At 46.8% G+C, this 14,575-nt stretch overlaps 1 protein-coding gene across 5 annotated transcripts in view; it reads left to right on the top strand.

Moving 5' to 3' along the window:
• The window catches only part of LOC137532579 (NACHT, LRR and PYD domains-containing protein 3-like), a 1,034,343-nt gene that overhangs the window by 734,027 nt on the left and 285,741 nt on the right, over nt 1–14,575 (top strand). For all 5 annotated transcript variants that reach the window (XM_068253266.1, XM_068253275.1, XM_068253249.1 and 2 more), the window contains one exon: nt 795–1,535. In XM_068253266.1, coding sequence (XP_068109367.1) covers nt 795–1,535 — 741 coding nt within the window. The remainder of the gene's footprint in view (nt 1–794; nt 1,536–14,575) is intronic.

The following is a 14,575-nucleotide window of genomic DNA, read 5'->3' as shown; positions in this document are numbered from 1 at the left end:
TGTTTATTGTTATCAATCCTGATGCCTGTATACAATATTCTACTTCCCTTGTATAGTTGTTATATTATAGTTGTATAGTCGCCTCCACTCGGTTTCGATACCATTCCAAAGATCAGTCCATCACCCTTCTCAGCGTATCCTCACTCTAGAAACGCTATACTCTCTGATCTCCCTTTCCATTGTCAGCTGTAGATGGTCAGCTATGCCCCTACAGCACTAAAACTAACACTGTCCCTCATCTTTCTTCCAACACGGGCCTGGAAGTCAGGCCATCTCATCTTTACCATCTAAACAAAGGAGTGAGCTCTAATTTATCTTCTAACCACACTTCCTTTCACTGCTTAGTAAGGGACTGATTGGACTCGCATCCCCCAGTTCAACTTACGTATACTCATTCATATATTTGTTATTAATGCTTGTTGGGGTTTTTTTATTTGTTTGTTTTTTCACTACTTCTAATGCAACTTGTCCCAACAAATCCCAATAAAAAACTATTTACTTGAAATATGATGAAACAAATGTTAAATTCCTTCAGGCTGGGCTCACACAATGTGTACAGTTGTGTTCCAGTCCTGTCCTGACAGTTTTCATTAGTTTGCATTAGTTTTGTATAAGTTCTGTCTGTTACAACTGAAAGAAAACTGATGCATATCTGATTTAAACTCACAGGACAGGACAGGACTGAAACACAACTGTACACATTGTATGTGTGACCCCGGCCTGAAGGATAAATCATTAAAATTGTATCCCGTTTTTATCCAGTTTTCTGGTAACCGTCTTCTCTTCTCCTGCAGTGTTCATATTGATGATCTGCCCCTCAGTTGCTGCCCCCACCTGGCATCCAGGATAAGGAATAACCTGACTGAAAATCAGACTGTGAATATGCTGGGGGGACCTGCAGTCAGTGTTCTGCTGGCGGCTCTGCCAACAAGTCGGAAAGAGGAACTCAGTGACCTGATGGCAGCTCTGCCAACAAGCCAGAAAGAGAAACTTTATGTTCTGCTGGCAGCTATGCCAACAAGCTGGATAGAGGAACTCAGTGTCCTGATGCCAACAAGCTGGATAGAGAAACTCAGTGTCCTGATGGCGACTCTGCCAACAAGCTGGATAGAGAAATTTGGAGCCCTGATGGCAACTCTGACAACAAGCCAGATAGAGAAACTCAGTGCCCTGATGGCAGGTCTGCCAACAAGCTGGATAGAGAAATTTGGAGCCCTGATGGCAACTCTGAGAACAAGCCAGATAGAGGAACTCAGTGTCCTGATGCCAACAAGCTGGATAGAGAAACTCAGTGTCCTGATGGCGACTCTGCCAACAAGCTGGATAGAGAAATTTGGAGCCCTGATGGCAACTCTGACAACAAGCCAGATAGAGAAACTCAGTGCCCTGATGGCAGGTCTGCCAAGAAGCTGGATGGAGTTAATATGTGCCCTGAAGGAACTCTTTGGCCTGAAGCCAGATCTGCCAACAAGCTGGATAGAGAAATTCAGTGTCCTGATGGCGGCTCTGCCAACAAGCCGGATAGAGGAATTACTGTGAGTATAACAGCCTTTATTGCAGCAGAGATCAGCAGAATTATTTCCCTTTATTCCATCACCATTTTCCATTCTCACATTACCCAATAGTGACACCCATTGCAGTGACTGAGGAGAGATTATGGGGTGATGACAAGGCCATCCATACTGCAGTCCCGATTGCAGGGCAGTTTCTAGGCTAATTTGCAGCCAGGGTGAGGGTGTAAAAATCCCCCCCCCCCAGTATAGGTTAGCTAGGTGGGTGCCTCCAATATAGGTAGCCAGTAAAGTTGCCCCCAGTATAGCTTAGCTAGGTAGGTTCCCACAGTATAGGTTAGATAGGTAGGTGCCCCAGTATAGGTTAAATGGTAGGTGCCCCAATATAGGCTATATAGGTAGGTTCCTCCAGTATAGGTTAGATAGGTAAGAACCCCCAGTATAAGTTAGGTAGATGTTCGCAGTATAGGTTAGATAGGTATATGTCCCCAGTATAGGTTAGATAGGTAGGTGCCCCCAGTATAGGTTAGATAGGTAGGTGCACCCAGTATAGGTTAGATAGGTAGGTGCCCCCAGTATAGGTTAGATAGGTGCCCCCAGTATAGGTTAGATAGGTGCCCCCAGTATAGGTTAGATAGGTGCCCCGCAGTATAGATTAGATAGGTAGGTGCCCCTAGTATAGGTTAGATAGGTAAGTGCCTACAGCATAGATTAGATATGTAGGAGCCCCCAGTATAGGTTAGATAGGTATATGCCCCCACTATAGGTTAGATAGGTGCCTGCAGTATAGATTAGATAGGTAAGTGCCCCACAGTATAGATTAGATAGGTAGGTGCCCCCAGTATAGGTTAGATACATAGGTGCCTACAGCATAGATTAGATAGGTAGGAGCCCCCAGTATAGGTTAGATAGGTGCCCCCACTATAGGTTAGATAGGTGCCTACAGTATAGATTAGATAGGTAGGTGCCCCGCAGTATAGATTAGATAGGTAGGTGCCCCTAGTATAGGTTAGATAGGTAGGTGCCTACAGCATAGATTAGATATGTAGGAGCCCCCAGTATAGGTTAGATAGGTGCCTGCAGTATAGATTAGATAGGTAAGTGCCCCACAGTATAGATTAGATAGGTAGGTGCCCCCAGTATAGGTTAGATACATAGGTGCCTACAGCATAGATTAGATAGGTAGGAGCCCCCAGTATAGGTTAGATAGGTGCCCCCACTATAGGTTAGATAGGTGCCTACAGTATAGATTAGATAGGTAGGTGCCCCGCAGTATAGATTAGATAGGTAGGTGCCCCCAGTATAGGTTAGTTAGGTAGGTGCCTACAGCATAGGTTAGATAGGTAGGAGCCCCCAGTATAGGTTAGATAGGTATATGCCCCCACTATAGGTTAGATAGGTATATGCCCCCAGTATAGGTTAGATAGGTAGGAGCCCCCACTATAGGTTAGATAGGTATATGCCCCAGTATAGGTTAGATAGGTAGGAGCCTCCACTATAGGTTAGATAGGTATATGTCCCCAGTATAGGTTATATAGGTAGGTGGCAGCAGTATATGTTACATAGGTAGGTGCCCCCAGTATAGGATAGATAACTAGGTGCCCCCCTCTAGGTGATGGAGGGGGAGCCACAGCCTAACTGGGACTCAACTCTGGGGAGGGCGAGCCAACTTCTCCCCCATTCCTCTCCCCAGTGCTGCCCTCCGTGCTCCCCCCCACTATGAAGAGTTAGTGCAGGGAAGCCTGTATTAGTAACCCACCTCTCTGCTCGTTCCAATCGCTGATGACTGGCCGCTAATTTCTGTCTGTATAGCTGCTGATACACACTCTACTTCCTGTTTAACAAGAAGTAGAGTAGAGTGTGTATAAGCGGCTATGCAGAGAAGACCAGCGGCAAGTGAGCAGCTATTGGAGTGGAAGGAGGTGAGTTGCACAATACGAGGCTTACCTGCGCTAACTCTGCATAGAGGGGGGCACACGGAGAGCGGACCCGGGGAAAGGAAGGGGGGAGAAATCTGGTCACCCTCCCCATAGTTGAGTCCCAGTTAGGATGTGGGCCCCTCTCCCTCACAGCACTCAGGGCAGTTGCACGCCCCTAAAAACGGGGCAGCCCAATTGTTCAAAGGGGCAGGTGGGGTGGAACATTGCCCAGGGCACAGCTATAGGAAGGGGGAGCAGGGGCATATGTAGAGTGTAGAGATGGCCCGAACGGTTCGCCGGCGAACGGTTCCAGCCAAACTTTGGGTGGTTCGCCTTCGCCGGTGAAGGCAAACTTTCCCGGAAGTTCGATTCGCCCCCATAGTGCTCCATTAGGGTCAACTTTGACCCTCTACATCACAGTCAGCAGGCACATTGTAGCCAATCAGGCTACACTCACTCCTGGAGCCACTCCCCCCCCCCCAATATAAGGCAGGCTCAGCTGACCATTACACTCACTCGTGTGCCTGCAATAGTGAGAGAAGGGCAAGCTGCTGGCAGACTCTCATAGGGAAAGATTAGTTAGGAGTAACGACCTGCTAGTGTGTGGGCACTAGCAGAGAGACAAATATCAGACGTTCCCTCAGCGGGAATTGTCTACAGACAGTGTCAGTAGAAGGCAGCATTAACACTGAGTACAGATAATGAAATGGTCAGGCAGTCAGGGTCGGTAACAGATCTGACAGATACGGTACAAAATCGGCAGGCAAATACAAAGTTAATAAACAGGCAGAGGTCGGCAACAATCAGATACTGTATGCAAAGGTACAAAATCGACAGACAAGAGCTAAGTCAGTGTTGAGGCAGAGGTCAACAACAGATCAGATTGGCAAAGGTACAGAATCGATAGGCAAGGAGTAGTCAGAGAATAAAGCAGAAGTCAAACACAGTATATCAATCAGTAGTAATAATAATAATAGGCTAGCTAGTATGGAATCCCCAGGGTCCTGCCGGTTCAAGCCACACACGGAACTGACTAACGTCTGAAGCCTTCACTGCGAAGTGTTAGCTAGAGCAGACAGTGAGCAAGTGTCAGAACAGAGCTTAAATAGCCCGGGTAAGCAGGAGAACACACCCCCAAGCCGCTTGGCCAATCAGGAACCGGAGGTGGAGCCATGTGTGTCAGCTGACAGGAGATCAGCTGACACGCTTCCTTAGAGCATAAGAGGCGCAAGGCTGACAGGGATGATGATGGTGGTGCGTCCACCCTCTTTTACAGTCTGAGTATCATGCGGCCGGATTCCTGCAGGCACGCTGCTGACATCATCCCTGCCAATGCGGCCGGCCGCACCGGAAGACCCAGATGCGCTGTCAGCGGAGGTAACAGCAACTGAGCTGGTAAGAGCAGGAATACTGACATTACCATAAGTGTAAAGGAACAAACAAACGCTCAGAGGGTCTCCCCGACGGGGACTCTGCCTGAAATTGGGCTAATGATTCCAACAGATCAATCGATACTTCAATTGCCGAGACAACAATTTGTTCAGGAAGTATATTAGGAGTGGCAGGTAAAGACTCTATAGGGTCAAAACATCTAGATAAGGCATCAGCCTTGATGTTCTTGCTCCCAGGTTTATATGTTATGATAAACCTGAACCGGGAAAAGAATAAAGCCCAGCGTGCCTGCCTGGGGTTCTCTCTGCTGAACTAAACTTCTGTGAAAAGAACGCACACGGGTGCAAGCGTTCTGGTTGACCGGAGTATTGAGATAGGACAGCACCTACCCCTGTCTCTGAGGCATCAACTTCAACGATAAAAGGTCGGAGGACATCGGCGTGCATGAGAACTGGGGCAGAACAAAACGCTTCCTTCAGAGTCTGAAAAGCCTGGGAAGCCTCAACAGACCAGTGAGAGGGATCGGCTCCTTTTTTAGTCATGTTTGTCAAGGGGGCTATAATGGTGGAGAAATTGTGGCTGAACTTGCCATAATAATTCACAAAACCGATAAACCTCTGTAATGGTTTCAGACCCAGTGGTTGAGGCCATTCCAACACAGCATCAACTTTCTTTTTGTCCATAGACAAACCGGAATCTGAGATAAAATATCCCAGGAATGGAATTTCCTTGACCTCAAACATACACTTTTCAATTTTAGCATAAAGGGAGTTCTCTCTCAGTTTCTGTAGCACGAATTTCACATGTTGACGATGTGCATCGATATTTTTGGAAAAAATAAGAATATCATCTAAGTAGACAATAACAAATCTACCAAGTACATCTCTAAAAATCTCGTTCACAAAATCCTGAAACACAGCAGGTGCATTACACAACCCAAAAGGCATCACCAGGTACTCGTAGTGACCGTCTTGTGTGTTGAAGGCAGTCTTCCACTCATCCCCCTGTCTGATCCTCATTAAGTTATAAGCCCCTCTGAGATCTAATTTGGAAAATATCTGTGTCCCAGTGACTTGTGAGAACAAATCCTCAATAAGAGGCAAAGGATATTTGTTCTTAACAGTGATGTTATTAAGACCCCTATAATCAATGCATGGTCTAAGACCTCCATCTTTCTTTTGGACAAAGAAGAACCCTGCTCCGGCCAGACGACTAGAAGGGCGGATAAAACCCTTCTCTAGATTTTCCTTGATGTACTCCTTCATAGCTTTTTTTTCTGGACCAGACAGGGGGTAGATATGACCTCTAGGAGGCATAGTACCTGGACGTAGATCTATAGGGCAGTCAAAGGAACGATGCAGAGGCAATTTGTCCGCTGATTGGGGGGAGAACACATCAGAGAAGAGAGCATACTGCTTAGGAACCCCCTCTACAGACAGACATAGAGTGTGTACTGGCAGATTTCATAAACAATTCTTGAAACAGAAGGGAGACCAAGACATGAGTTGTCCTGCGTTCCAGTCAATTTGAGGAGAATGTTTTTGTAACCAGGGAAGACCCAGGACTATGGAACATGATGACATTTTCAACACATAAAATTGCATCTGATCCACATGAAACAACCCAATCTGACATAAGAGACAGGTTGTTTGCAAAAGTGGCTGATGATCCTGTAGCGGAGAGTCATCAATACTAGTTACGTAAAGTTTTTTTTCTCCATGGGTATTAAAGGAATTCCCCATTCCTCCACTAAACTGGCATCAATAAAATTCCCTGCTGCTCCTGAATCGATGAAGGCTTGGGAAGAGTACTCACAATCCTTCGCAGATACCTTAACCACTTGAGGACCCACCCTTTACCCCCCCTTAAGGACCAGCGCTGTTTGCTGTGATCTGTGCTGGGTGGGCTCTGCAGCCCCCAGCACAGATCAGGGTGCACGCAGAGCGATCAGATCGCCCCCCTTTTTTCCCCCCTATGGGGATGATGTGCAGGGGGGTCTGATCGCTCCTGCCTGCAGGCATGTTGCGGGGGGGGCACCTCAAAGCCCCCCTCCGCGGCGACATTCCCCCCCCCCCTCCCTCTCCTACCTGTCCCCCCAGTGATCCGGGCTGCACAGGACGCTATCCGTCCTGTGCAGCCAGTGACAGGATGTCCTCTGTCACATGGCGGCGATCCCCGGCCGCTGATTGGCCGGGGATCGCCGATCTGCCTTACGGCACTGCTGCGCAGCAGCGCCGTACAATGTAAACAAAGCAGATTATTTCCGCTTGTGTTTACATTTAGCCTGCGAGCCGCCATCGGCGGCCCGCAGGCTATTCACGGAGCCCCCCGCCATGAATTGACAGGAAGCAGCCGCTCGCGTGAGCGGCTGCTTCCTGATTAATCAGCCTGCAGCTGGCGACGCAATACTGCGTCGCTGGTCCTGCAGCTGCCACTTTGCCGACGCACGGTATAAGCGTGCGGTCGGCAAGTGGTTAATAGGTAGCAGCAATTTATCAAAAGTTTGGGGTGATTGTGCATCGCCTAGGGGTACACCCCTGACAGAACCTAGGAGGAGGAGTTTTCCCCGCAATAGAGACACAAAACCCTCCTGTTTCCTTCTCTGCTTCTCCAGATCAGACAATTTAGTGTGTCCCAACTAGAGATGGGCTGAACCTCCGATTTGTGGTTCGCGAACCCCGTTCGCAAACCTTCGTGGAAGGTTCGGTTTGGGGAAAAGTTCGCGAACCGCAATAGACTTCAATGGGGATGCAAACTTTGAAAAATAGAAAAAATTATGCTGGCCACAAAACTGATGGAAAAGATGTTTCAAGGGGTCTAACACCTGGAGGGGGCATGGCGGAGTGGGATACATGCCAAAAGTCCCGAGGAAAAATCTGGATTGAACGCAAAGCAGCGTTTTAAGGGCAGAAATCACATTGAATGCTAAATTGCAGCCCTAAAGTGCTTTTAACCACTTGAGGACCTAGGGCTTTCTACCCCTTAAGGACCGGCCACTTTTTTTCCATTCAGACCACTGCAGCTTTCACGGTTTATTGCTCGCTCATACAACCTACCACCTAAATGAATTTTGGCTCCTTTTCTTGTCACTAATAAAGCTTTCTTTTGGTGCGATTTGATTGCTCCTGCGATTTTTACTTTTTATTATATTCAGCAAAAAAGACATGAATTTTGGCAAAAAAATGATTTTTCTAACTTTCTGTGCCGACAGTTTTCAAATAAAGTAAAATTTCTGTATACATGCAGCGCGAAAAATGTGGACAAACATGTTTTTGATTAAAAAAAACCCATTCAGCGTATATTTATTGGTTTGGGTAAAAGTTATAGCGTTTACAAACTATGGTGCAAAAAGTGAATTTTCCCATTTTCAAGCATCTATGACTTTTCTGACCCCCTGTCATGTTTCATGAGGGGCTAGAATTCCAGGATAGTATAAATACCCCCCAAATGACCCCATTTTGAAAAGAAGACATCCCAAAGTATTCACTGAGAGGCATAGTGAGTTCATAGAAGATATTTTTTGTCACAAGTAAGTGGAAAATGACACTTTGTGACAAAAAAAAAAAAAAAAAAAGTTTCCATTTCTTCTAACTTGCGACAAAAAAAAATGAAATCTGCCACGGACTCACCATGCCCCTCTCTGAATACCTTGAAGGGTCCACTTTCCAAAATGGGGTCATTTGTGGGGTGTGTTTACTGTCCTGACATTTTGGGGGGTGCTAAATTGTAAGCACCCCTGTAAAGCCTAAAGGTGCTCATTGGACTTTGGACCCCTTAGCGCAGTTAGGCTGCAAAAAAGTGCCACACATGTGGTATTGCCGTACTCAGGAGAAGTAGTATAATGTGTTTTGGGGTGTATTTTTACACATACCCATGCTGGGTGGGAGAAATAGCTCTGTAAATGACAATTTTTTAATTTTTTTTACACACAATTGTCCATTTACAGAGTTATTTCTCCCACCCAGCACGGGTATGTGTAAAAATACACCCCAAAACACATACTACTTCTCCCGAGTACGGCGGTACCACATGTGTGGCACTTTTTTACACCCCAAGCACGCTAAGGGGCCCAAAGTCCAAGGAGTACCTTTAGGATTTCACAGGTCATTTTGCGACATTTGGTTTCAAGACTACTCCTCACGGTTTAGGGCCCCTAAAATGCCAGGACAGTATAGGAACCCCACAAATGACCCCATTTTAGAAAGAAGACACCCCAAGGTATTCTGTTAGGACTATGGTGAGTTCATAGAAGATTTTATTTTTTGTCACAAGTTAGCGGAAAGTGACACTTTGTGAAAAAAAACAATACAAATCAATTTTCCGCTAACTTGTGACAAAAAATAAAATCTTCTATGAACTCACCATACTCCTAACGGAATACCTTGGGGTGTCTTCTTTCTAAAATGGGGTCATTTGTGGGGTTCCTATACTGCCCTGGCATTTTAGAGGCCCTAAACCGTGAGGAGTAGTCTGGAAATCAAATTCCGCAAAATGACCTGTGAAATCCTAAAGGTACTCATTGGACTTTGGGCCCCTTAGCGTGCTTGGGGTGTAAAAAAGTGCCACACATGTGGTACCGCCGTACTCAGGAGAAGTAGTATAATGTGTTTTGGGGTGTATTTTTACACATACCCATGCTAAGTGGGAGAAATATCTCTGTAAATGACAATTGTTTGATTTTTTTTACACACAATTGTCCATTTACATAGAAATTTCTCCCACCCAGCATGGGTATGTGTAAAAATACACCCCAAAACACATTATACTACTTTTCCTGAGTACGGCGGTACCACATGTGTGACACTTTTTTGCAGCCTAGGTGCGCTAAGGGGCCCAACGTCCTATTCACAGGTCATTTTGAGGCATTTGTTTTCTAGACTACTCCTCGCGGTTTAGGGCCCCTAAAATGCCAGGGCAGTATAGGAACCCCACAAGTGACCCCATTTTAGAAAGAAGACACCCCAAGGTATTCTGTTAGGTGTATGGCGAGTTCATAAAACATTTTATTTTTTGTCACAAGTTAGTGAAAAATGACACTTTGTGAAAAAAAAACAATGAAAATCAATTTCCGCTAACTTTTGACAAAAAATAAAATCTTCTATGAACTCGTCATACACCTAACAGAATACCTTGGGGTGTCTTTTTTCTAAAATGGGGTCACTTGCGGGGTTCCTATACCGCCCTGGCATTTTACGGGCCCAAAACCGTGAGTAGTCTGGAAACCAAATGTCTCAAAATGACTGTTCAGGGGTATAAGCATCTGCAAATTTTGATGACAGGTGGTCTATGAGCGGGCGAATTTTGTGGAACCGGTCATAAGCAGGGTGGCCTTTTAGATGACAGGTTGTATTGGGCCTGATCTGATGGATAGGAGTGCTAGGGGGGTGACAGGAGGTGATTGATGGGTGTCTCAGGGGGTGGTTAGAGGGGAAAATAGATGCAATCAATGCACTGGGGAGGTGATCGGAAGGGGGTCTGAGGGTTTGGCCGAGTGATCAGGAGCCCACACGGGGCAAATTAGGGCCTGATCTGATGGGTAGGTGTGCTAGGGGGTGACAGGAGGTGATTGATGGGTGTCTCAAGGTGTGATTAGAGGGGGGAATAGATGCAAGCAATGCACTGGCGAGGTGATCAGGGCTGGGGTCTGAGGGCATTCTGAGGGTGTGGGCGGGTGATTGAGTGCCCTAGGGGCAGATAGGGGTCTAATCTGATAGGTAGCAGTGACAGGGGGTGATTGATGGGTAATTAGTGGGTGTTTAGGGTAGAGAACAGATGTAAACACTGCACTTGGGAGGTGATCGGACGTCGGATCTGCGGGCGATCTATTGGTGTGGGTGGGTGATCAGATTGCCCGCAAGGGGCAGGTTAGGGGCTGATTGTTGGGTGGCAGTGACAGGGGGTGACGGGGTGATTGATGGGTGATAGGTGATTGGCAGGTGATTGACAGGTGATCAATGGGTTATTACAGGGAAGGACAGATGTAATTAATGCACTGGCGAATTGATAAGGGGGGGGGGGGGGTCTGAGGGCAATCTGAGCGTGTGGGCGGGTGATTGGGTGCCCGCAAGGGGCAGATTAGGGTCTGATCTGATAGGTAACAGTGACAGGTGGTGATAGGGGGTGATTTATGGGTGATTGATGGGTAATTAGTGGGTGTTTAGAGGAGAGAATAGATGTAAACAATGGATTTGGGAGGTGATCTGATGTCGGATCTGCGGGCGATCTATTGGTGTGGGGGGGTGATCAGATTGCCCGCAAGGGGCAGGTTAGGGGCTGATTGATGGGTGGCAGTGACAGGGGGTGATTGACGGGTGATTGACAGGTGATTGACAGGTGATCAGGGGGGATAGATGCATACAGTACATGGGGGGGGGGGTCTGGGGAGAATCTGAGGGGTGGGGGGGTGATCAGGAGGGTGCAGGGAGCAGGGGGGGGGGGGTATAAAAAAAATAGCGTTTTTAGATAGTGACAGGGAGTGATTGATGGGTGATTAGGGGGGTGATTGGGTGCAAACAGGGGTCTGGGGGGTGGGCAGGGGGGGTCTGATGGGTGCTGTGAGCGATCTGGGGCAGGGGGGGGGGCAAAAATCAGTGTGCTTGGTGCAGACTAGGGTGGCTGCAGCCTGCCCTGGTGGTCCCTCGGACACTGGGACCACCAGGGCAGGAGGCAGCCTGTATAATACACTTTGTAAACAATACAAAGTGTATTATACACTTTGTTTGCGGCGATCGTCGGGTTAACATCACGCCGGCGCTTCCGTATGGCCGGCAGGATGTTGCGACGGGTGAGCGGCGCCATGCGGAGGCGGAGGATCGCGTCACGGATGACGCGATCGCTCCGCCCATGCCCTTAAAAGGACCGCCGCCTCTGTGGGTGAGCCGGTCCTTAAGGGCTCCACTTCCCGGCCGCCCCTGTGCGTTAGGCGGTCGGGAAGTGGTTAAACATCTTGCATGTGTATACATCAATCAGGGAGTGTAATTAGAGTACTGCTTCACACTGACACACCAAACTCACTGTGTAATGCACCGCAAACAGCTGTTTGCGTAGTGACGGCCGTGCTGGACTGGACCGTGGCGAGAATATAGGCCGTGGCGGTTTTCAAGCCCATATGGTCGCCGGGCTGTGGTAGCTCAATGATAGAACAGTGACTGTCCAGCTGATCAAATTTGGTCTGACCACAATGAAATAATAATAATAATAATCCAAACATTTGCATAGCGCTTTTCTCCTGTCGGACTCAAAGCGCTCAAGAGCTGCAGCCACAGGGACGCGCTCAAGAGGCCACCCTGCAGTGTTAGGGAGTCTTGCCTTGAACTCCTTACTGAATAGGTACTTGACCTAGCCAGGATTCAAACCCTGGTCTCCCATGTCAAAGGCAGAGCCCTTAACCAGTACACTATCCAGCCACTGTAGTACACTATCCAGCCAATGAAGCAACAACCTTATTATCTTTTGTGTGCCACCCCCACCCGAGACACTCAAGTAGCCGGCGGTCATTGCTTCATTGTGATACGCAAGCCCCTTCACCGCGGCAAGGTAATGATCACGAAGGGGGATGGGCACATGTACATGCCTTTTGTTTTTTTGTTGCAGCCGCCCGCAGTAGTCAGTAGCCCCCAATAGCCAGGCATATGAATACCCACCATGAGCTGGCACCACTGGCTATTTCCTTCTGGGGTCTCCAACAGTGGAGAACAGGGAGGAGGGGTGGAGATCTGGATAAGAAACTTCTGCAATTGGAGTTAGCTTGGATCTTCCGTATGGATACGATAGCCCCACGTGGTTTAAATGAGGAGTTTTCAGTAAAGGGTTTTTTGTAGGGGTCTTCCCTCAATGTTCACCACTATACTGTCCTGTTGCTATGCAACGCTTTTTCCCGAAGCGTGCACCCCGTTTTTGACGTTAGACAACTGGATCATGGCCCCTCTGCACTTCCCACCACCCCCCACCCCTGTCCCCCGCCCATCCCTTCAAACCCCCCCTGCTATATCCTGCTTTCCATGCACCCTAGAGCTGTCAAATTACCCCAGCACACATGCCCTGATCATCCACAGGCGGATATGCATAAACTATGTGCCCACATAGGTGAACATGGATGTTACAATACAAGTGCATTCTGGTAGGGCAGGGGATATTCCTCTGTGGGGATGCAGGGGAAGCAGCTCTTCTCTCTATAATGAGCTGTCTGTTAATACGGCTATATGGATGCAAGGGCAGCATCCTTAATCTATGTGCTATGTGTATGCGAGTGCAACAGCCACATTCGATATGCGTAGCAAACATCCAGCAGTAGGAATATATAGATGCTGGGGTTGCAAGTTTAACCACTTGAGGACCACAGTCTTTCTACCCCTTAAGGACCAGGCACTTTTTTCCATTCAGACCACTGCAGCTTTCACGGTTCATTGCTCGCTCATACAACCTACCACCTAAATGAATTTTGGCTCCTTTTCTTGTCACTAATAAAGCTTTCTTTTGGTGCTATTTGATTGCTCCTGCGATTTTTACTTTTTATTATATTCATCAATAAAGACATGAATTTTGGCAAAAAAATTTTTTTTTTAACTTTCTGTGCTGACATTTTTCAAATAAAGTAAAATTTCTGTATACATGCAGCGCGAAAAATGTGGACAAACATGTTTTTGATAAAAAAAAACCCATTCACTGTATATTTATTGGTTTGGGTAAAAGTTATAGCGTTTACAAACTATGGTGCAAAAAGTGAATTTTCCCATTTTCAAGCATCTATGACTTTTCTGACCCCCTGTCATGTTTCATGAGGGGCTAGAATTCCAGGATAGTATAAATACCCCCCAAATGACCCCATTTTGGAAAGAAGACATCCCAAAGTATTCACTGAGAGGCATAGTGAGTTCATAGAAGATATTATTTTTTGTCACAAGTAAGCGGAAAATGACACTTTGTGACAAAAAAAAAAAAAAAAGTTTCCATTTCTTCTAACTTGCGACAAAAAAAAAATGAAATCTGCCACGGACTCACCATGCCCCTCTCTGAATACCTTGAAGTGTCTACTTTTCAAAATGGGGTCATTTGTGGGGTGTGTTTACTGTCCTGACATTTTGGGGGTGCTAAATTGTAAGCACCCCTGTAAAGTCTAAAGGTGCTCATTGGATTTTGGACCCCTTAGCGCAGTTAGGCTGCAAAAAAGTGCCACACATGTGGTATTGCCGTACTCAGTAGAAGTAGTATAATGTGTTTTGGGGTGTATTTTTACACATACCCATGCTGGGTGGGAGAAATATCTCTGTAAATGACAATTTTTTCATTTTTTTACACACAATTGTCCATTTACAGAGTTATTTCTCCCACCCAGCATGGGTATGTGTAAAAAATACACCCCAAAACACATTATACTACTTCTCCCGAGTACGGCGATACCACATGTGTGGCACTTTTTTGCACCCTAACTGCGCTAAAGGGCCCAAAGTCCAATGAGTACCTTTAGGATTTCACAGGTCATTTTGCGACATTTGGTTTCAAGACTACTCCTCACGGTTTAGGGCCCCTAAAATGCCAGGGCAGTATAGGAACCCCACAAATGACCCCATTTTAGAAAGAAGACACCCCAAGGTATTCCGTTAGGAGTATGGTGAGTTCATAGAAGATTTTATTTTTTGTCACAAGTTAGCGGAACATGACACTTTGTGGAAAAAAACAATTAAAATCAATTTCCGCTAACTTGTGACAAAAAAATAAAATCTTCTATGAACTCCCCATACTCCTAACTAAATA

This window comes from Hyperolius riggenbachi, chromosome 1, assembly GCF_040937935.1.
Source record: "Hyperolius riggenbachi isolate aHypRig1 chromosome 1, aHypRig1.pri, whole genome shotgun sequence".
Classification (NCBI taxonomy): Eukaryota; Metazoa; Chordata; class Amphibia; order Anura; family Hyperoliidae; genus Hyperolius; species Hyperolius riggenbachi.
The sequence above is the reverse complement of the archived record's forward strand: the minus strand, read 5'-3'. Positions and strand labels throughout refer to the sequence as shown.